This window comes from Muntiacus reevesi, chromosome 5 (assembly GCF_963930625.1).
Source record: "Muntiacus reevesi chromosome 5, mMunRee1.1, whole genome shotgun sequence".
Lineage (NCBI taxonomy): Eukaryota > Metazoa > Chordata > Mammalia > Artiodactyla > Cervidae > Muntiacus > Muntiacus reevesi.
In genome coordinates this window covers 68,441,305-68,464,708 of record NC_089253.1, presented here as the reverse complement: position 1 = coordinate 68,464,708, position 23,404 = coordinate 68,441,305, and the positions used below count along the sequence as shown (strand labels likewise).

The window sequence follows — 23,404 nt, the reverse complement described above, 5'->3', positions numbered from 1 at the left end:
CAAATTGATCTTCTCATTTTTTCCCATACTATCAACCTACTTTTTATCTTTCTACTATCTTTTATCTTCCTATCTTTTATCTTTTCTTTTTATCTTTCTATATATCTACTACTTTCTCTTCTTTTCTCTGTCAAAATTTTAACCATTTCTTTCCACAGAACCCATTAAGTTCCTTTTCTGTGAAGAGTACCTTCCTAGATTATCAGAGAATAGAGCAAATTCTACATTAAAAAAAAAATCATGGAACTTACTTTCTTTAACATATGCTTGACTCTTTTCAAGTGCTAACTTCTCTAGAACTTCATTAGGTTTTTCAGTTCAGTTTAAAGCTAGAAGCACAGAAGTTTCATGAGAGTAGAGACTTGGTCTATTTAATTCAGTGGTATACTCCAAGAGCCTAGAACTATTTCTGACAGGCAAACATTTTTTGAATCAATAAATACTCCTTTACATGTCTTATGCTATCTGAGAGCTTCTCACATAAAGGTTACTGAGCAATTATTTACTAATTGCTTATTTAATTTCTTGACTTCATAAAAATAGATATGTGAATAAGGAAAATCATTTTCTCCTAGAAGGCATGAGAAAAATAGAGTTTGTTTAGTAATAAGAACAGATAAAGTATTTAAATGACTTCCAAAAAAAACCCCTCCATACATACAATATTATTGTCCCACTTTCTATGTTTATTTTAAAGAATATATTAAAGAATGTGACCTTAATTGAAAATACAGTCTTTGTGGGTTTTATAAGATGAGATCATACTGGAGTTGGAAGGGCCTTTAATTCACTATGACTGGTGTCCTTACAAAAAGGGTAAATATGGACAGACACATACATAGGAAGAATATATATGTGAAGAAGGCGGCTGAGATCAGGGTGCTATTTCTACTGATACAAGCCAAGGACCACCAGAGATTACCAGTCATCACCAGAAGCTAAGGGAGAGACTGGGACAGAAGAAATCACTCTTGCTGAGAACTGGACCCAGGACTTCCACCTCCAGAACTGTGATACAGTAAATTTCTGTTGTTTAAGCCATCTAGTTTATAGTAGTCTGTTATGGCAGCCCTAGCAAACTAGAAGCTTAATGAGAAATCTTCTATGTCTGGTCTCTGAAGAGCTCTGCCCGTGGTCCGCCTTAATTTCTGGTTCTTAGGGCAAGTAGATGAAACCCAGCCTATCTATGCCATCTGTGATTTCCTACCCACATATTTTGATGTCTTAGATGCAGAACTATTGGGCTTGGAGCAGACACCAAAGCATGTTGATAATTATCTTCTGTTAAGACTCTCATATGTTCTTGGCATACTCATTATCTCATTCCATCCTCATTACCATGTTTAAGATAACATTTCTCTCCCCATTTTACAGACAAGGAAATAGAGGCTCAGACTGGCTAAGTTACTTACCCAAGATTATATACTGCTGTTGTGTAATGGAGTAAAGATTTGAGCTCATACAGATCTAGTCCCAAAGTCCATCTTTCTACTCTTACCACAGTGCAATTTTCACAGTGACATGAAAATGAAACAGTTAAATGTATCAAGTCCTCCGATAAATGCTACTTTTTGAATCCCTAAGATTAGAAATGGAACGTTCCATTTTCCCAGTTTGGATAGAGGGGTCCCAGTTAAGGTCCTTGGATGACAAAGGCATCACCCTTACAGATAAAACTGGTAATGTGGGGGGAAAGGAAAAGGATTTTCTGCATTAAAAAACAAAAAACAAAACTATGCATCTTTGTGATAAAAGTAGACTTTTGACCTAATTTCTATCCCAGAATTATTATCTTAAAGACATAAAACCTAAATTTCTAACATTTCTTTTGCCTCACAAGATACAATTAAGTTATGCAGAATGTGGAAACCAAAATGGTTTCAAAAGAAGCTACAAAACAATAGTTTCAGTTCTCTGAAGTTGAAGTTTGCATGCTCCGTTGTGTCCAACTCTTTGCAACCCCATGTACTGTAGCCCACTAGGTTCCTCCCTCCAGGTTCCCCTTGCTTAGAATTAAGCAAGAGTACTGAAGTTCTCTGAAAAAGTGGATTACTCATAGGATGGTTGTTAAAACCCATTACTAAGCTTTTTGCTAAAAATATGATAGCTTCAAATTGATAAGTAATTTCTTTAATATTCCCAACTTGGTTTATCCCTGATTGGTTGGTTATCCTAAAAACACTTTTCAATCTGCAAGTTTCAGAGTAAATTGTTGTTAGCAACACTACAGAGGTTGAAAATGTTTACAAGTATTCCACAGAAAGTACAAGTTGAGCATCTTTCTTTGGGAATGACATTGATATCTGCTCTTTCTAGGTTTATCAAGGAAAATACTAAGAAAGGATACTTGAATATGTTTGATATACAATAATTTCTGTAGAAATATCAGTATGGTTGGGTTTCCCAGGTGGCTCAGTGGTAAAGCATCTGCCTGCCAATGCAGGAGACGCAGGAGACATCGGTCTGATCTCTAGGTTTAGAAGACTGCCTGGAGAAGGAAAAGGCAACCCACTCCAGTATTCTTGCCTGGGAAATCCCATGGACAGAGGAGCCTGGTGGGCTACAGTCTATGGGGTCAGTCGGACATGACTTAGCAACTAAAACAATATGTATGGTCAGTTATTTGTTCGAGAAGTGATTGTTATTTCATAAACCTTGGCATCACTGAAAATAGAAAATAATTCTGAATAATATAACTCTAGATATTCATCACTAAATTGCATATTTTGCTTGGCCAGGTCTGAGCAGCATTAATCTTGTATAGTCTCTTTACTAAAAGAAATCTAACACCCCAAAATAATTGGGGGAAAAGTGTTTATTATTTTTTATTCATTATATGTTGGGTAATATTCAATTATTGAAAGAATCTGCTGAATTCTCTACAGCAAATATCTCACTTCAAGTAACCACTATAAAACGAAAAACTTTATGAAAATTACTTGAGATGCTTGTCATTTTATCTTTCATATGAATTTATTCAAAATTATTTAGCTTTCAAGAGTCTCTTCAGAAATGCATTATTAAAATAAAACATATTATATATCCCTTTTGACTGATAAAACTATCCAAAATCCACTGTGCTGGATAAGAGGCAATTCTAGTGTCTTTATATGTCAAAGGCACACTTTGTAATATATTTTGGAATAATTATTTTATAAATTATTATTATATAACATGTAATATGATTAGTACATATTATATAAGTAAGCAACTGCAGCATATATTATGTAGTTAACTTACCTAATTATTTATAATACATTATATTAAGTTATAATAATTAAAATAATTTAAATTACAATAATATAATGTCTTTTATTATTTATTATACATAATGGTAAACTATTATTATAAGATATTACAAAAATAATTTCAAGATACTTTATAGAATAATAATAATTTTAAAAAGCTTTTCTAGATTTTAAATGGTCTTTTTATAAATTCCATATAACTACTGATGACAAATACCTGAAGTGACAGGAAGTACTTTGGAGAAAGATATATGAATTGAGACACAAATCAATGATGCTAATATAATAATTTAAAATTGCATATGCTCTTAGATTGTCCTTTATCTTTCTCAATCATCTTCACTGTAAAGAAACTAAACTCTTACAATGCACCTGACTTATTAAAATGACAATTTCACATCAATGTATCAAAATAAAATTTAGTTCACTCTAAGAAAAATGTTTTTGTTCTGTTGAATCTAATTTTAGAAACATCAGAAATACGAATACTTTCACTGGATAATGAAGGAAATTATCCTCACAGATACATGGAAAGTGATCACCTATTCCCTTAAAATGTCATTCAATCTTTTCTTTTTTCCCCTGAGCAATATATATGTATTTGCGTAATATGTGTGTGTATAAAATTAACATTGTCATCAATACCAACACTTGCATATTGAAAAATGGATGTCTCTAAATATGTCAGGGGTGGTTTTACCTTTTAACACAAATAAAATGTTAGCAAATAGAAAATATTTCTAAAAACTTAAGGGACCAAATATGGTACAGTTACTTCTTTTAAGCTAAGAACTTACATATTGTCATTGACATTTCGCGCACTTTCCTCCTTCTGGAGCTGTGCTCTGGCCTCAGTTAGCCCATCGATGGGTTCCGCCACTCGCAGTGTCGGTTGCAGAGGCTTGTAGCGCTGTTCCAATACTTCCGAGATGTCACGGAACGGTCCCTGACAAGACAGGAGGACGTAAATATTTTATGATTTATGATCAAGCCTACTGAATATCTACAAAGAAAAGCAAGTAGCATTTCATTTACTAAATTATTTTTATTTTTGTTTTTTTGAAATTTCTTCCTGACATTTCATTAGTCTTTTTTTTTTTTTTACAATATTACAGTGGTTTTTGCCATACATTGACATGAATCGGCCATGAATTTACATGTGTTCCCCATCCCGATCCCCCCTCCCACTTCCCTCTCCAAAACCCTAAATTATTTTTAAAGATGAACTTATTCTTGTTTGAATTAGGAAACACATGAGGTAAGAGCATTTCATCTTCAAGAAAGTGAAGTCTCTCAGTCATGTCTGACTCTTTGCAACCCCACGGACTGTAGCCCCCCAGGCTCCTCAGTCCATGGGATTTTCCAGGCATGAATACTGGAGTGGGCTGCCATTTCTTTCTCCAAGGGATCTTCCCGACCCAGGGATCGAACCTGAGTCTCCCCCATTATAGACAGATGCTTTACCGTCTGAGCTACCAGGGAAACGTTCAGACAAGTTCAAGTGATTATATTAAAAATGTTTGAAAATAGGCAGAATTTCCACTACTTACAAGTTGTTTTTTTTTTTTAGATTTTTTATTTTTTAATTATTTTATTTTTTTTTATTAGTTGGAGGCTAATTACTTCACAACATTTCAGTGGGTTTTGTCATACATTGATATGAATCAGCCATGCTGTTCTTTCGAAACATCCCACCCTCACCTTCTCCCACAGAGTCCAAAAGTCTGTTCTGTACATCTGTGTCTCTTTCTCTGTTTTGCATATAGGGTTATCGTTACCATCTTTCTAAATTCCATATATATGTGTTAGCATGCTGTAATGTTCTTTATCTTTCTGGCTTACTTCACTCTATATAATGGGCTCCAGTTTCATCCATCTCATTAGAACTGATTCAAATGTATTCTTTTTAATGGCTGAGTAATATTCCATGGTGTATATGTACCACAGCTTCCTTATTCTCCACACTGTTTTCCATAGTGGCTGTACTAGTTTGCATTCCCACCAACAGTGTAAGAGGGTTCCCTTTTCTCCACACCCTCTCCAGCATTTATTGCTTGAAAAAATATGGAACGCTTCACGAATTTGCGTGTCATCCTTGCACAGGGGCCATGCTAATCTTCTCTGTATCGTTCCAATTTTAGTATATGTGCTGCCGAAGCGAGCACTACTTACAAGTTTTCATACAAGAATTAGTTAACTTGCAGTTATAAAAGTTGCTTTGTTTTCTAATTTTAAAAAGTCCATTTCTCATAATTTAAAAAGAATTTGCTCCCTTTTTGAGTAAGCAAAAATAGTAGGAAAGATTCTTGGGCACAGCTTTCAAACAGATAGAAATAGGATGGCAAGTTTTTCTTTTTATTAAAATAAAGTTTTTAGGCAAATGCCAAATCTTATGCTTGGTGACCTCCCTCCAAATATGGAAGGGCCACATTTTAAATCGTTTTAAGTGTTTTTATATAAAATTCTAAATTTTATTGCTTAATAATTGTTTTGTTGGATCTAATTTTAGAAGCATCAGAAATATGAATAATTTCACTGGATAATGAAGGAAATTATCTTCACAGATGCATGGAAAGTGGTCATTTATCCCCTTAAACAATTTTATTTAGTCACAAATAAAATATTTGTGATTTATCATAGAATGAGACAAATATATAGCAAAGTCCTTAAGCTGCAATGGTATGAAGTGATTTACACCATATTGAACCTTTAAATTAGCAGTTACTTACAGTAGTTACTAGAAGCTACTGGTTGTCTAGATAGTATCATATGAAACATACTACAAAACAGAAGCAGCTCAAGATGGTGCTGTGCAATCAATTACATTTTGTTTTCACTACCATTGTTGTGCAGAAGTGATATAAAATGGACAAAGATTTCTAGTCATATCCCTTATCCTTAAAGATCTCTTCTTTAAATAGGTTATCACTAACAAGACACAGCTGGAGTTACTGCAAGCACTGAGTGAAGACTGTGGGGCTAATAAAAAGAAATGATTCACGCCTCATTTATGTTCACTTATGTTTTACATTAATAGAAACCAATAATAGGAACCAGTTACCATAAAAGTCATGGACCGTAAATAACACAAATGGCAAATAAGTATCATCTAGTACTTTTCACAGCTGGACAGGAGGATTGCTATATTTGAAAGTAGTTAATGGATTTTTATTGGAACTTTACTTTTTAAAGATACAGTAACATGATGACAAGTTCACAATTAAGAACTCAAATAAGGGTATTGTTTAGATTTTTAATCCTCCACTTGACAAATTCTGTGATTTGAACAACATTTGGTTGTGCTCTCAGGGGCAAATTACTTCTCTAGACCCTTTCTCTTCAAATGTTCAGGTAGAATAATAACTATCTCACAAAATTGCTCTTGAGATAATGCAAGACAATATAAGTAACACTCAGCATTGTACTTAGAACATATTAATAATAAATACACTAAAATTGTAATACTAGCTTAATCATTATTATTCTACTACTCCTAGTTTTGAGAGAAGTTTGAAAAAGATTTTGAACAATGGTAGCATCTAATATATAAACAAAAAGCCAAGGCTATGACTTTGAAGGAACTGGTGTTCACAGGGGGTAAAGTCTTCTTGGTGGTTAAATCCCACCTTCTGACCTTTGTTGATGTATCAATGGAATACATACCCATTTGGAGGCCTATCCTACTACTCTTCTGGAACTTGCTCTTCCCAACAAGATTAGGAAATGAAAGAGGAGAAATTTTACTTAAGCAAAATTTAGAATAAAAATAGACCCACTCTTCTTTTCTCATTCACTAGAATCTTCAGGACCACAGTTCTTAATAAATGTCCATCTTTCTATGTGTTTCGGTGCCTGGTCCATACATGTATATCTTAGACAATTAATACCTTGCCTTTGAGCTTAATAGACTACCTTCCTGGTTGGCATACTTGACAGCTACTGTCAAGGTTCTCTTGTGCCAAGGCTTCTACTGACTTGTGTTTTTGTTGACAGGCTCTTTTAGACCTTAAGGGATCACTTGTACCAATCATACCTGGAGTGAGATGGCATCCCAAATTTCAGACAAAACTTCAAACGTCAGCTCCTCTCATTGTACTCATTTACAAATACTCAATCCTAGAATGTATAGACCATTCAGGATTCAACCTGAACCTGCAAGTCTTCTTGGACTCTTAGCTATAACTCTCTAATATTTGAGAATGTGAGTCCAACTATAAGTCAAATAAATTCATCTATATTTTTAATAACCCACATTACTCAATAGTCATCTTATATTTATAAATTTTTCTCAAAGCTTGCTTAAATAATAGTGAAAAAAGTTTAACTTATTATTGTCTCATACATCTAAGAAATTCACCTCACAAGTACAGACAGACTGTCAGAGTGTAAATATTATTATTTGGGCTGTAGCATATAGAATCTCATATGTCCCCAGTCACACATGTACATTTTCATTATAGCTAAGTACAGGAAATTGGTTTCCCATCCTGTGAAAACAGGGCAGGAAAGAAGGGAGTAAGAAGAAGTCAAAGATGATAAGAGAGAAGGTGGGAAGAGAAGATGAGTGAAGAAACAAAGTGAAAGGAAAATAAGAGAAAGAAGGGAAAGAATGTATGATGGGGGTGGGGGCAAGAATCAGGGGTAAGAAGGAAGGAGATGGGGAAAGAAGGAAAGCGAAAGGAAATTACTAGCAGGGGTAATTATTTTGTTGTATGTTAGACAAATGTATTCTATGATTATGTGCACATGTGTGTACACCTATATATGTATATGTGCATGTACACACATACATACAAAATCAAATCTTCCATACAGATGTGTATTCCATATATATGAATGTATATCTTTATGTAAATGTATATATATTTTCCATGTATCTTCATATATATACCACCGTGGTACAGTAAGAAATATTTGGTCTTTGTCCCTGGTTCCTGGCATAGAGCTCCTAAAATCTTTGCAATTTCCCAATGACAGGAGTATCGTTTGTTGCTCATGGCAAGATTACACCTAAGTTTATGCTAATACGATGACCTAGGCTGGAGCCCCTAAGTCTCTCAGCCTCCGGATGACACGGGTCACCAGAAAGACCAAGTGATTGGCAGACTGGCACTTCCAGCCCCCCCTGTGATCTCCAGGGAAGGGAGCGCTGTAGGGACTGAGTGAGGAGAGACAGGAAAACAACCACCAACCATGTGAGTGACCCTGGGAGAGGATCTCCCCACCCTCCTCTCCTCCCACCCGCTGCCGAGCTCTGAAACGAAATTACAGCCCCAGCTGACACCCTGACTGCAACTTCATGAGAGGTCTTCAGTCAGAGGCACTCACCTAAGCTGTACCTGCAACGCTGACCCACAGAAACTGAGAAAAGAAACGTGTGTGTTGGTTGATGCCATCAGACTTTGCAGTAATTTGTATAGCGATCGATACACAGGGGCAAGTCGGTAGCAGTTCTGGAAGCCTGGCTGCATGAACCCGAGTCAGTCCACTTCCGGGTGGATGCTTCCTGGCGGCAGTTGTCTAGTCCAGTTTAAATAGTGGTGGGGGCAGGGAAGAGCAACAGAAGTGGTGTTCTCTGGGACTTTCAGGACAGTGACAATCATCAAAACTCACCCCATTCCACCCTTTAGACATAGAAAGTCATTGACTGATCCTGCTATATCCTACCTAATCCATAGTGAAGATATTTTTGTCTTTGCTTGAATTTTGCATTGTTTGGGGGCCCCCTCTAATTTTCCAAGTTATACTTTTTCAGTGACTTCCATCCAAATTATGTTGATAATTATATATGATTACATGAACCATCAGGCTTCCCCAGCAGCTCAGCAGTAAAGAATCCACCTGGAATGCAGAAGAGGCAGGAGATATGGATTCGATTCCTGGGTCAGGAACATCCCCTGGAGGAGGGCATGGCAACCCACTCCAGTATTCTTGCCTGGAGAAACCCATGGACAGAGGAGTTTGGCAGGTTCCTAGTCCAAAGGGTTGCATAAAGTTGGCCATGACTGAAGCAACTTGGTATGCACACATCTACAAGAACCACCAGATGAGAGGCTGATAATATATAGGATTTTACTAGCAACAACAGGTTATTAACAAATGCCATTACCACAGTATTGTCACATAAAAAAGATACATCCTAGCCCCAAATTCTATGTGTTATTTTCACAGTCAAAACAATAAAATTCACTACCAAGGAAACATTTGAAGAGTTCTTTGGTTTATATTTTAAATGCACTTCATTTTTATTATTTAAAATTAGATTTTGGGGAATTATCTGGCAGTCCGGTGGCTAGGACTCAGTGGTATCACTGCCAAGGGCCCAGGATCAATCCCTGATCAGGAAATAAGATTCCACAAGCTGCACCTCATGGCCAAAAAAAAAAAAAAATTATTCAGAAAAAAATAATTTTCCTTTCTATTCACAAAGACAAAACAAAACACAATAACTAGAAAAAAAAAAACAAAAAACAAACAAACAAACAAAAAAACCCACACACACACAGAAAGAATACGATCACTGGGACAATTCTTAGGTAAGATTAATGAGTACCTGACAGCGTTTCCGGTCAATAGGGGGCAGAATTCCAGACCGAGGAAAGGAGCGGGCGCTGGTGCAGGCCAGCCAGTTGCTAAGGCTGACGCAGGGCTTCCGCTTCACGTTAGGGCCTCGGTGCGTTAGGGGCTTCGCCTTCTGGAGCCTCAGCTCCCATGGGTCAGGATCTTTTCTGAACGGTGAATTATATATTCCTGGAATCTAAAGCAGAACCACATCATTTTGATTTTATCTTTCATCTTCACATAAAATAAAGGGAAGATAAAGCTGTAACCAGACAAATTTGACTATTGTAAACTACAGAAGAGGTGGACTTCAGATTCATCGAAGTGAAAGAAAGACCCAGAGGGATGGGCTGGGGAGGGAGGTGGGAGGGGGGTTCAGGATGGGGAACACATGTACATCCATGGCTGATTCATGTCAATGTATAGCAAAAACCACTACAATATTGTAAAGTAATTAGCCTCCAACTAATAAAAATAAATGAAAAAAAAAAAAAGTGTTAGTCGCTCAGTAGCTCAGTTGCTCAGTGTTGGACTCGTTGGGACCCCGCCACACTTCTTTGTCCATGGGATTCTCCAGGCAAGAATACTGGATTGCCAGTCCATTTCCAGGAGATCTTCCTGATATAGGGATCAAACCCAGGTCTCTTGCATTGCGGGCAGATTCTTTACCTTCTGAACCACAGGGAAGTTCAATTTGTCTAAAGAGATTTCAAAAGATCCTTTGTCTCCAGGCCAACAGTTTCAGAACCATTCATGGTTGAAAACTAAATACACTAAGAACAACTGAGCTATAGTTTCTGCCACACATGACATATTTGACATAATTGTACCTGAGAAAAAAACAACACAAGGACCTTAAGGCATTCATGCTGTTTTTCTAACCATTAACTATATATATGTATATTTAACCATCTCTAGAAGTCATACATTCACATACAAACTCAAATATATAATGTTTGAACCAGTTTCAGGTACAAAGTATGAGCTTAAAAAATATTTGATTATTTGAATGATTATTCATTATACAACCTAACTAATGGTAGTAATTTTAAGTTCTTTAAAATAATAATCTAAATGGTATATATGTAAAAATACATATGCATGTACATATATGTGTATATATATGTGTGTGTTTGTGTTTATGTATATAATCATTCAAACATCCTATTTTTTTATTATTGGAATATAATTGCTTTACAATATTGTGTTAGTTTCTGCTGTACAACAAAATGGATCAGTTATATGTATACATCCTTTATTTAATGAGTTGTATCCACATGGTTCTATAATGTAACATTACCCTTATTGTTTTATGACTGGCCTTGTCTCACTCTGCATTAAAATAGTCAACACTTATTTAATACAGTTCCTGTTATGAAATAGTGGTTCCATAGGTGTACATGGAATAAGGTTAAATTCAAGTTTATAGTCCATCTTCTGAAAATTAAATGATGTTTGAATACACAAACCTTATAGAGCTATAGTTTTTACTCTTTTCATATATACAAATGCATATTCATGAAAAAAAAAAACCCTATAGTTTAAAGGACAGAATGACTTGTTTGGTTGTTCTGTAGACATTCAACATAAAGAATGTATAAATTTAAGCCTGTGCTTTTCTCTTAAGCCACTATCAGATTCATAAATATTTCTAGTTGTTATATTTACCTCTTCAGAATAAGCAAGTCTAAAGTAGTATGATTAACTATAGTAGTTGCCTTTGAAGAGTTGTCCTGGGGAATAGGATATTTTTATATTTCATAAAATAAAATATATTTTATTTTATATTTCCAGTCTAACTCTTCAGTAAGTATTAACCTCTGTGCGTGTGTGTGTTCAGTTGTGTTCACATGGACTATAACCATGCCAGGCAAACCCATGGACTATAACACGCCAGGTTCCTCTGTCCATGGAGTTTTCCAGGCAAGAATACTGGAGTGGGTTGCCATTTTCCACTCCAGGGAAACTTCCTGACCCAGGGATCAAACCTGCATCTCCTGCATAAACATGAGGATGCTTAGCCCACATTAACCTCTATCTAATTTTGAACTGTGATGTTGGAGAAAACTCTTGAGTGTCCCTTGGACTGCAAGGAAATCCAACCAGTCCATCCTAAAGGAAATCAGTCCCGAATATTCACTGGAAGGACTGATGCTGAATCTGAAGCTCCAATACTTTGGCTACCTAATGTGAAGAACTGATTCATTGGAAAAGCCTCTGATGCTGGGAAAGATTGAAGGCAGGAGGAGAAGGGGACGACAGAAAATGAGATGGTTAGATGACATCACCGACTTGATGGACATGAATTTGAGCAAGCTCAGTTGATGATGGACAGAAAAGCCTGGCGTGTTGCAGTCCATGGGGTCACAAAGAGTCGGACATGACTCACCTGACTAACTAATACCAAAGGAAGGGAATTATCAAGCCATGATAGGGTCACTTTTCCCACAGATTGACTTGTCAAAGTATCAGCCAGTGTATTCAGAAAAGGACAGAGAGAGAGTCACAGAGTGGTACATAAACTCGAGCAAACTCTGGGAGATGGTGAAGGACAGGGAAGCCTGGCATGCTGCAGTACATGGGGTTGCAAAGAGTTGGACATGACTTGGTGACAAACAACAACAGGATCAACTCAGACTAGGTTTCATGTCCTATCCCCAGTGCTTCCTTAATTGCTTGGGGATAGTGCCGATCACATTGTTTCATAATTATCTTTGTGTGTGTCGGTCTCCCCTAAGCAAGCAGCTGGAGCACAAGGACTCTGTTGTAGGTATTTTTGCATCTCCAGGGCCTACCAAAGTGCTTGACACTCAAAAAATGAATGCTAAATGCTTATCAAGAGAAACAAGGCACTGTTAAGGAAGGCCCATGAAGTTTATTTTACTTTTACTTTCCCAAGCCACGTAAATATCTTAGTAAAATTCAAGTTTATTTCAAAGTCTTACTGACTTCTTTTAAAGTTTTAGATTATATCCTTTTCACCTTTCTTGACACTTCAGTGTCAGTTTTCTTCTGAATACACTGTGATCTAGAACCAAATAATTCTGGACCTAATGAGTCACCTCCAACTCAATTTTTCCTATGCTAAGGAAAAAGTTAATGTAAGTATATTTACCTACTTTAAAAATGTTTTGAATTGACTCTTCTTTGAGAATTTTTCCCTATATAATTCATACAAGTAAGAAAGTATTGAAAACATTATAGGCATTGTATAAAGCCATTTTTAATGCCATGTTAACATATTCTGACTATAATACTAAGTACAGAACAAGGTGGAAACATAAGCAGATATTTTTAATGATGCTAATATAAGAAAATCTATACATACATGTATTCAAAATAGCTTTCAGTGGATAGTAACTTCTAAGTGGATGGCAATTTTAATATGATTTTTTGGGTGATTTTCTAGGATGAGACTATGTATCAATTGTAATGAGAAATAACAATAAATATTATACTATTATATTTGGTATAATAGTATAAAAAGACTAAATAGACTAAAAAGACTAGTCTGACATAAAGCAGAATTAAATCTTCATAGTTTATGAAAGACATACAAGAGAATAGAATTCTGTTTTGTGATGATCTAGTTAACTGAAGTCTGTGAGCTTATCATTTCCATAATCTTAGAGATTAAAATGGTAAAATGCATACAATGTAACTAAATTATAATGTATCATTTAAAAATATCTATCTACCTGAATAACAGCAACCCACTGGTAACTTTACCCCATTAGAAATCTTTGATCTCCTTCACATTTGCATGCACATGTATACATAGGCTAGATGGGAAATGCAAATAGATCGGTAGACATGATAGCTTTCTTAAATTATATTTTGCAACCTATATGGAGACCTCCTCATGTGTATTCTCTTTGCAATTTCAATCATATATAGATAGAAAATATATTTTAATTGAATGGAAAATGTATCATTTAAAATCTTCAAGGTGTCAGTATTTTAGAAATTAATTTAATACATTTGCCTAACTTTTGTCAATGAAAATGGTCCAACCCCCCAACCCCTATAGCAAGGAGATACCCTATTTATATTAATACAGTATTCATTTAATTATTATTTTCTTTAAGTAAATAAAACAGCCTAACTACAGTCTCGATGGCTATATGTCATTAACTTGCAAGCCACTTTGTGACTAAGAGTTTGTTGTGGATTTTTTAAAAAAAAATATTACTATGAGTCACAGTAATAAGTAAAAAGTTAATCCTCAGGGACTATGACATATTTTTCCGTTTTCACATTTTTCACAACTTAGAAGGGCTACTGCCAAGCTTGCTTTGGGGACTTCATTTTCAGCAATAATTTTCTAGAGTGACCAACACTATTGGGAAATCTGTGCTAACTGTTTGAAAAAAAAAGAAGCCTACAACTGAGTTATTTGCAGTACTGTCATGCTAACATTCAACTCAATAAGACCCAAGAAATCTCAGGAGAGGACGCTGCTAATAGCTTCTTACTGACCTCCCTGGATCAGGCCTGGCTGCTGACTGGTGGCCCAGTGGTGAATACGGCAAATGAGGTGTGAAAGCACTGATTTTTTTTTTTAAAGGCTATGATTCTGACTCGTCAAAAGGAAAGGAAAAAAAGGCAATGAGTTATATAATAGATATATATTTTTCTTGAATTTCCCCCTTCAGACCCTCCATCATGGGAACTTAAGCATGACCTGGAATATTAATTATGTCAGGTTGAACAACGAGCAAATGTACCATTTGTTACCCAGTCACCCTTAGCATTACATTAATATTTTGAACCATTCCATATTTTTAACAATCTATCAGTTGGCTCTCCTCAGTTTCTATCCTCACACCAAAGTATTCTAAGGGAAAGTACCTTAAAAATGCAATTGATTTGAAAGCAAATGGATATAGTTGTTATATTTGGCAAATCTACTGCTGTATTTCATGAAGAATGTTTTTATGGTCATTTTCCACTCATATGCTGACCTTTATTTTGTAATTGCCTGGAGGAAGCCATTGTCTAATTTTTTTCTCTTCTCCTTGCTATTGAAGTTTACTTTTAAAACAAGTTTCTGAAAAATAAAAAGAATTTATAACCGGACCACATACACCTATAATTCCCATAGCACAGATACTAGTGCTTCAATTTGAGATTTTATCAGATGAGAAACAGTGATTTCTCATGATTTCAAAAGTGAGTGAAATCACTCAGTTGTGTCCGACTCTTTGTGACCCCATGAACTATAGCTTGCCAGGCTCCTCCGTCCATGGAATTTTCCAGGCAAGAATACTGGAGTGGGTTGTCATTTCCTTCAAAGTAACTGCTTATTCCAGGCATGAAGGACTCTACAGGTAGGTGGGGGAATTTAACTTTTACTTCTGCAAATGACAATTACATAGCAAACAGGAGCCACTGACTGCCATAAATAAAACAAAATCGAAAAGTATTTTTTCATATATACAATACTATATATAAAATATGCAAACAAGGAGCTACCTTATAGCAGAGTATACTCAATTTCTTTTTTTTAAATTATTTTTATTGATGTATAGTTGATACACAATGCCGTGTTAGTTTCAAGTATAAAGTGGTTCAGTTATACATACATATGTATATTCCTTTTCAGATTCTTTTCCCTTATTGGTTATTGTAAAATATTGAACATAGTTCTCCTCAATATCTTGTAATAACCTATAATGGAAAAGTATCTGAAAAAGAATATATATATATATATATATATATGTATAACTGAATCACTTTGTTGTACACTTGATACTAACACAACATTGTAAATTTTATTATGCCTCAATTTAAAAACAGATCTTAAAAGAGTGTTTTCTTGCCCCATTAATTAGATTATGTGAATACCATGAGAGACGAACTGTTCTAAATGGAGGACTGTCTAAAATTTGTGTGGGTTCTAAGTTTTTGTAAAATATGATTTTAAAAAATAATTTAGGCAAGCACGCAGAAGAGTAGCAAAGGTCTCTAATAACTGGAAAAGTGGAAGTGGACCAGGGAAGTGCGAATGAAATACCTGCCAGGGTGGGGACTACTGAATCAACACTGACCAATGCACTTCATCATAATTATCGGGACATACTCGTGCCAGCGGATTTATAAAACGCCCACAGCAAACAATTGCCCTGCCATTAAGAGATAGTCAAGGGTGTTAACACTGTCACAGGCCAGCATTTAGTAAGATATTCTACATTCAATTACTCTTGCTGAGAACAAAAGGGAAACATGGTCATTTCTCAGATACAGACAATAGTCATGTTAACCCTCAATACAGCACTGCAGAAGGAATAACAATTTCATGGAAACACTAGGGATTCACAGAGAATATATTTGGAATAGTTCTTACCTATCCAAGGCAATATTTTTTTTAAAAAAGTATTACTGCCTACAAATGCTTTTTCTCGTCTTTCACTCTATTAAGAAATAAAATGTTTAAATGTCTTCAGTCAAAAGAAAGAGGGGTCATGTCATGTTAAATGCAGATCCCAGGTATAGCAGGCTTTATTAGTTAACAAATGGTTTCTATGAATCATTAGGATATCCTAATCATTATTATCATATGTTAAAATATTCTCATGAAATGTTGATTAAAATGAAGAAATTTTAATAAGAAAACATTCTCTATATACAAATTCAGTTCAATAAATATAGAGCATCTACTAACTTTAGAAACACTTTGCTGGATCTCAGGTGGTACAGAGATGAATAAAAAATGATCACTCCCATCAAGCTGTTCTTGGGCGGAGGAGGTGGGAGGGATTAGAAAAACAATTTTGTTACTGATAATAACATAACCAGCCTGTGGTAAGTATCCTCTAATAACTTGTAAAGAAGCATACACCAAAGATTATGGTAAAGGTATGTATCCTTTAGAAAACCCTGTGGAAAGAGGATCTGAGTTTGTTCTAAAGATGAGTAGAATTTTCATAATAATAAAAGGAAAAAAAAGTAGTTCAGGCTAAGGAAATGCTAAAAATAAAGACATATGGAAAAAAACATAGGGCACGTGTTCAATGAACATTACTTTGGCCAATTTATGCATGAAGCCATAGTCAGAAATGAGCCCGTGAAGATAAATCAGGACCAAATTCTAGAAGGTTGCAAGACTGCACTTAATTCTGCATAAATGGGAATCTCTTGATTTTTGCAGTCTCCTTTAGAAAGCAAGCTCAGGGGGAAGTATGAAGCAGGACCTACTGGCACACAAAGCCTACAGAAACAGACCCAGTGGGAACAGAGGCAAAAAATACAGTTTAAAGAGACAGAGCAAGCATCAAAACCAGACTCTAACACAGGAAGGATATTGGAATTGTCAGACCAGGAATTTCAAACAATTGTGATTAATAAGTGAAGGCATTGAACACATAAAGTAGGCAGCATGCAGGAACAGATGGGCAATGCTGGCAGAGATAGGGACATTCTAAGTAGGAATCAAACAGAAATGCCAGTGATCAAAAACATTGTAACAGATAAGAATGCCTTGATGGATTTATTTGTAGACTAGGCAAGGCTAAGGAAAGATTTCTGACCTAGAGCGTATTTCAGGAGAAACTTCCAAAAAGCAAAAGAAGAATAAAGGAAGGAAAGAAAGGAACAGAAGAATTATTTGAAGAAACAATGACTGAGGATTTCCCCCATATTAATGTCAGACACCAAATCACATATCCAAGAAGCTCAGAGAACACCAAGCAAGATAAATGCCAAACAAAACAAACAAAAATCCCTCAAGACCCTACACCCAGGTGGGTGTATCATATTCACATGTCAATAAAATCAAACATAAAAAATCTTATAAAAGGCAGAGCAGATAAACATCTCACTTAACAGAGGTGCAAAGATAAGAATTACATCCAATTTTTCCTCAGAAACCACACTAGCAAGATGAGAGTGGAGAAGAATATGCAACACAGAGTGAACTCTCATTATGGAGTCTGGGTGACAATGATATGACACCACCCTTATGGCAGAAAGTGAAGAAGGACCAAAGAGCCTCCTGATGGAAGTGAAAGAGAAGACTGAAAAAGCTGGCTTAAAGCTCAACATTCAGAAAACTGAGATCATGGCATCTGGTCCCATCACTTCATGGCAAATAGATGGGGAAACAAAGGAAACAGTGAGAGACTTTATTTTCTTGGTCTCCAAAATTACTGCAGGTGGTGACTGCAGCCATGATATTAAAAGATGCTTGCTCCTTGGAAGAAAAGATATGACCAACCTAGACAGCATGTTAAAAAGCAGAGACATTACTTTACCAAGAGCGTTGAAGAATTGATGCTTTTCAAGTGTGGTGGTGAAGAAGGCTCTTGAGAGTCCCTTGGACTGCAAGGAGATCCAACCAGTCAATCCTAAAGGAAATCAGTCCCAAATATTCATTGGAAGGACTGATGCTGAAGCTGAAACTTCTATACTTTGGCCACCTGATGTGAAGAACTGACTCACTGGAAAAGACCCTGATGCTGGGAAAGATTGAGGGCAGGAGGAGAAGGGGATGACAGAGGATGAGATGGTTGGATGGCATCACCAACTCGATGGACATGAGTCTGAGTAGGCTTAGGGAGTTGGTGATGGACAGGGAAGCCTGGTGTGCTGCAGTCTATGGGGTCGCAAAGAGTCGGACACGACTAAGCGACTGAACTGAACTGATGTGGGAGGGGGTAGAGAGTACAGTCATTCCTTGGTGTCCTTAGAGGATTGGTTCCAAGATCCGTCTCCCCAATCCTGCAGCTATCAAAGTCCAAGAATGCTCAGATCCCTTATATAAAATGGTGGAGTATTTGCATATAAGCTGCACACACACACAATCATACGTCAAATCATCTCTATGGTACTTACAATGCCTAACACAATGTAAATGCTATGTAAACAGTTGCCTATGCACAGCTAACTCAAGTTTTGCTTTTTACGAACTTTCAGTAATTTTTTTTGAGTACTTGAATCCATGTTTGGTTGAATCTACTGATGCAGAATCTGAGGATATGGAGGACTGATTTTATATGGCAACTTCTGGCTCAAATTTGCTATGAACCTAACTTTGCTCAAAAAAAAAAAAAAGGTCTATTTTTAAAAAGTTGAATACATGCTTCATATGTAATACAACAATCCCATTCCTGGGAATCCAGACAAGGGATATGAAAATATACGTCCACACAAAGGCTTGCATGCAAATGTTTATAGTAGCATTATTCATAGATGCCAAAAACTGGATGTAATCCAAATGTTTATCAATAGGTTAAAAATTAACAGAATGTAGTTATACATTCCATAATAAAAAGAAATTAAATACTGATATACGTTGTCACATTGAAAAATCTCAACAAGATTATGAAAAATAAAGGAAGTTAGATGCAATACCACATACCACAAATTGTGTTTATATAAACACCCAGAAAAGGCAAAAGTAGATAAAGAAATGTGTAGAACCATGAGGAACATGAAAATCCTTCTGTTCAATTTTGTTGCAAACCTAAAACTGCCCTAAAACAAAGTCTATTATAAAAAAAGGGTAAATGGCATCATCAGCTCTCACTCAATATCTTAACCCAAAAACCTTGAGAAACATCCTTGATGATGAGTGATCTTCCCTCATTGCTTATAGCCACTCCACCAACAAATTCTATTAATTCTTCTTTCAAAATATATATCCAATCTGTAAACTTCTATTAATATCCGTGGCCACCACCTTTATCCAACTTCAAACTTATATTTAGTCTCCCTCCATCTGCTCTGTTTTGAACCCCTGTTACCCTCTACAGGGAAACTGGAGTAAAGTTACAAATTTAGAAATTGTTTTTGTCTCTAAAATACTATACATGGCTTTTCAATGCTCCTAAGAAAACCTTTTTTCGGTTCCAACCGCATTTAAGTCACTCTTCCCGTCCCTCACCACATGCTATCCACACTGGCTTGCTTTTATTTCCTCAAAGCATGCCAGGCTCTTCCATGACTCAAATTCATCAAAAATGTTTTTCTTCTCATCTGCTTACTTGCCTGGCCAAACTATACTCATCCTTAAAAATCCACATTAAATATCACTCCTTTGGAGAGACTTGTGGTTTCATACACATTGTCCTACTATATCCTTTCTCTCAAAGTTCCCTGTTCATTTTCTTCATGGCACTTATCACTTTTAATTTTACACATAATAGAGTCTGTAATTCTCAACTCTGGCTAAATGTCAAATTCATTTGGGGAGTTTGAAAAATACTAATGTCCAAGCCCCACCCTAGACCAATTCATTTGGAATCTCTGAAGCACGTGTCCAGGCGTTTGTTTAATTTTGTTTTTAAAGAAGAGTTGAGAACCCTGACTCATTACCTTTCTCAATGCCTGGCTCAGAGCAGACCATCAAGTCATGTTAATCTGCATAAGCGATATAAGACCAGAAGTCTGTGAAGGAGGTGAAGCTTGCTTACCCAGAGGGAAGAACAGAGATTGGTGGGAACAGTAGAGTGACATGGACAGAGGGCATTTTATAGAAACGGAGGCAAAAAACATGGATAACAGGTTAATCAAGAAGAATATAAGGGACTGTAGAGTTGCGGGAAAATCTTGCCTTTAGAACTCCGGCAGAGAATTAGCAAGAAGAGCAGTTATGTGGGAATATTCACCTCTGATTGGCGGACATTAGGACTGAGCTTCCCACAAAGCATTCAGGTTGAAAGGTCTAATGTGTTGTCGTCAGAGTAGGTCTGGAACTTAAGAGAGCGGTCACAGCCAACAACTGAAGTGTTTCCTGAATAAAAAATGGCTGAAGGTGTGAAAATGGATGGAGTCACTGAGGGAGAGCAGGGAGACTGAGGGAATTTTTTCCAAGGAAGAAGTCTTAGTGTATATTTATAAGAAGTAAAAGGGAGAAGAGAAGCTCATGAAGTGAAGGGCACTGGAAAGAGCGAACGGCAGGGGTTGGAGGGGTCGGGCATGGCGTGAGGGAGAAGATGGCTTCGTGGAGGAGGTCACCAGGGCCAGATGCCAGGGAGGGTGGAACAGCATGAGGACAGACGCCACACACATAGAGTGGTAACTGGAAGGTGACAGCTGACCTCTGCAGAAGCAGGTTCTGTTCTTGTGGCAGAAACATCGTGACTCATTGAATGTGAGAGGAAAAAAGAAGTGGAGGCTGGTTTGAGGTTTCCAAAATATAGCATTATCATGATGACTCGGAAAATCTTGGGACTGAAAGAATATCTTCCCCCTCCCCAGTCAGGATTTCCTTTAACCGTATTGAATTTTGAAAGATTTTCTGAGAAAGATTTCCTGGGAAATCTTCCCCACTATACTACTCCTTCCTCTCTTTATCTCTAAATGTTACTGGTCCCTGCAAAAACTGATGAAAGTTCCTTGTTTTCTTCGCTAGGCATTTCTCTAGACCTGCTCCTTCCCCCAGTCTGTAGCAAGCCCCACCCACCATCACCCCCACCACCCCTGTGACCCCCAGTTTGGCTTCCTTAACGTTTTCTTCTGCCTAATACCTTGGCAGGTCCTCCAGATTTGGCTTTGCTTCCTCTCTTTCCATTTGAGTCACAGCCTCGATAGTTTATAAAACAAATATAAAATACTGAAATTACTGTTGACACGGACAGAAGGCCATCCTGGAAAGAGACCATCTTGCGGTGGGGGTGGGAGTGGGGAGGATGCCCAGTGTCAAGCAGGATCTTGAAAGAAAAGATGGGATTTGTTTGGTGTGTAAAGTTGGGGAGAAGTCATTCCCAGCAAACAACAACACAAACACAATATACAAAGGAAGAGAATCTTAAATAACTTTGATATTAAAAAACTATAAACAGTCCCATATAATAAAAGAGTAAACAAGATACACAGGAATTACTGGGGAAAAAAGTGAGAAGAAATGATCAAAGAATGGGAGGAAAAGCTGACCATATTGTCACCAAGGCCAGAGGAGGCCACAAGATCACTGGAGTGATGGGCAGTGTGCAGACCTTTGAGAGGTCCTATGGAGTTTACAGCTCAGAAATTCCTGGGTGACTAGATCAAGAGTTATTCTCAGTAGAGCAGTGAAAGTGGACACTCCATTCACAATGATCTGAAAACTCCCTACTGTGACTCCTCTGATACACAATTGCCACACATTCTGAACTGGCTTATTATACACACGAATGAAACCTGAATCCCCTAAGGAAAATAGAGGAAACAGAGCAAATGATGTTTTTATGATCACCATCCCTCTAGAAACCTTTCGTTACACACCTTTTTAACTCTCTTTGGAAACCCCATGTTTTCTCTTGCTTGGTTCTTCAACAGAGGATTTGGTTTGAAGATGATTCCATAGTTTGGGGTTAAAAGGTGACTTCCAAGAAATTAGTAGCTAAGAGAAAAATGCTTGGCATTATAGAAACAGGCAAGTAAATGAAAATTTTCTTTTGTTAAAGAAAATGTACCAATGGAATGGAGCATTTGTCAAGCATTACTTCCAGTGTTCTATGGGACTCTGCAAAAAAACTGATATCCCATGACTCATTGAAGAAGGATTATTTTTTAAGGAAACAAGAGAAATTCATTTTAAACTTTATCAAAGTCTTATCAAAATTTTTAATTTTATCGATGCTTCTTGGCCATAGAACACTAAAGTCTTATCAAAATTTTTAATTTTATCGATGCTTCTTGGCCATAGAACACTATGTTGCCTTAATCTGGTTGGCTACAATCTTGTCTCTAGATCCTAAAGGCCACCTCCTTTTCAGACCTCTGTGTTCTCACACAGTTTTGTTCTGAAGATCTGTGACTTCTTGGATGGGAATTATTAACTAGTAATTACCAGGTACAAGTTATACCTGTCACTTTGTGACAACTGAGCTGGGTGATAACAATTTTTGTACTTTTCTGTATATTTCCAATAAATAAAAATTTTATTTTAGCTTTTTAAAGTTATCTTTTTGCATTCCAATTTTTGCTCTAGTGTCCTCAATGGCAGGGAGCTTAGAAAATTCCATCCCATACGCTTCATGACCCTATTATCTTTTATTACTACTTAAACTATAAGTCCCTCTTGTGGTAATATAATTTGATAACATAATTTTTTCAAAAGAAGTTGGCCAATTAATATTTTGATAAAGAAACTGATCTGTTCTAAAACAAATAATAGTCTAGTCTCTGTTTGGGGCGGTGTACTACTGCATTGTTTTACAAGTTTGTATGCATTTTTGGCTTTGTTTTCTTCAAAATTTGAGGAAATAGTACTACCCTTGTACTTTTTAATCCATAATTCACTTCCACTCTATAATATCACTGGAATAGCTGAAATAAAAAATAGGCAGAGCAACTTAAATTTCTCCACAATAGGGTACAGTCGGATCAAGCAATTATTTGTCTATTTGTTTTCTGGTGAAACTGAGTTTGCCCAAATAGTTTTCTACTAAATTAATCACAGCTCTCCTTTACATTTCTGGTATATCCATCCTCAACTACCCTGTTACTCTTCCCAACACTCCTCATTCCCTTGCCTAGAATCTTTTCAACCTTGCCCTGTGGAACCCATCTCCTATCTATGCAAACCCACTCAGTTATGCCCTCAAACTTTTCAATAAATACATTTTCTACTTTTTAAAAAAATTATAACTAAAGCTGCCTTCTCGTCTAGA

General features: G+C 36.5%; 1 protein-coding gene and 1 non-coding gene across 5 annotated transcripts in view; both read right to left on the bottom strand.

Moving 5' to 3' along the window:
• The window catches only part of SPATA17 (spermatogenesis associated 17), a 233,922-nt gene that overhangs the window by 78,518 nt on the left and 132,000 nt on the right, over positions 1–23,404 (bottom strand). For all 4 annotated transcript variants that reach the window (XM_065936726.1, XM_065936727.1, XM_065936725.1 and 1 more), the window contains 2 exons: positions 9,802–10,005; positions 4,046–4,194 (listed from right to left, as the gene is read on the bottom strand). In XM_065936726.1, the coding sequence (XP_065792798.1) occupies positions 4,046–4,194; positions 9,802–10,005 (353 nt within the window). The remainder of the gene's footprint in view (positions 1–4,045; positions 4,195–9,801; positions 10,006–23,404) is intronic.
• LOC136170023 (U6 spliceosomal RNA) lies at positions 5,307–5,413 on the bottom strand. The gene has a single exon (XR_010663483.1). It is a non-coding gene; the product is annotated as a U6 spliceosomal RNA (small nuclear RNA).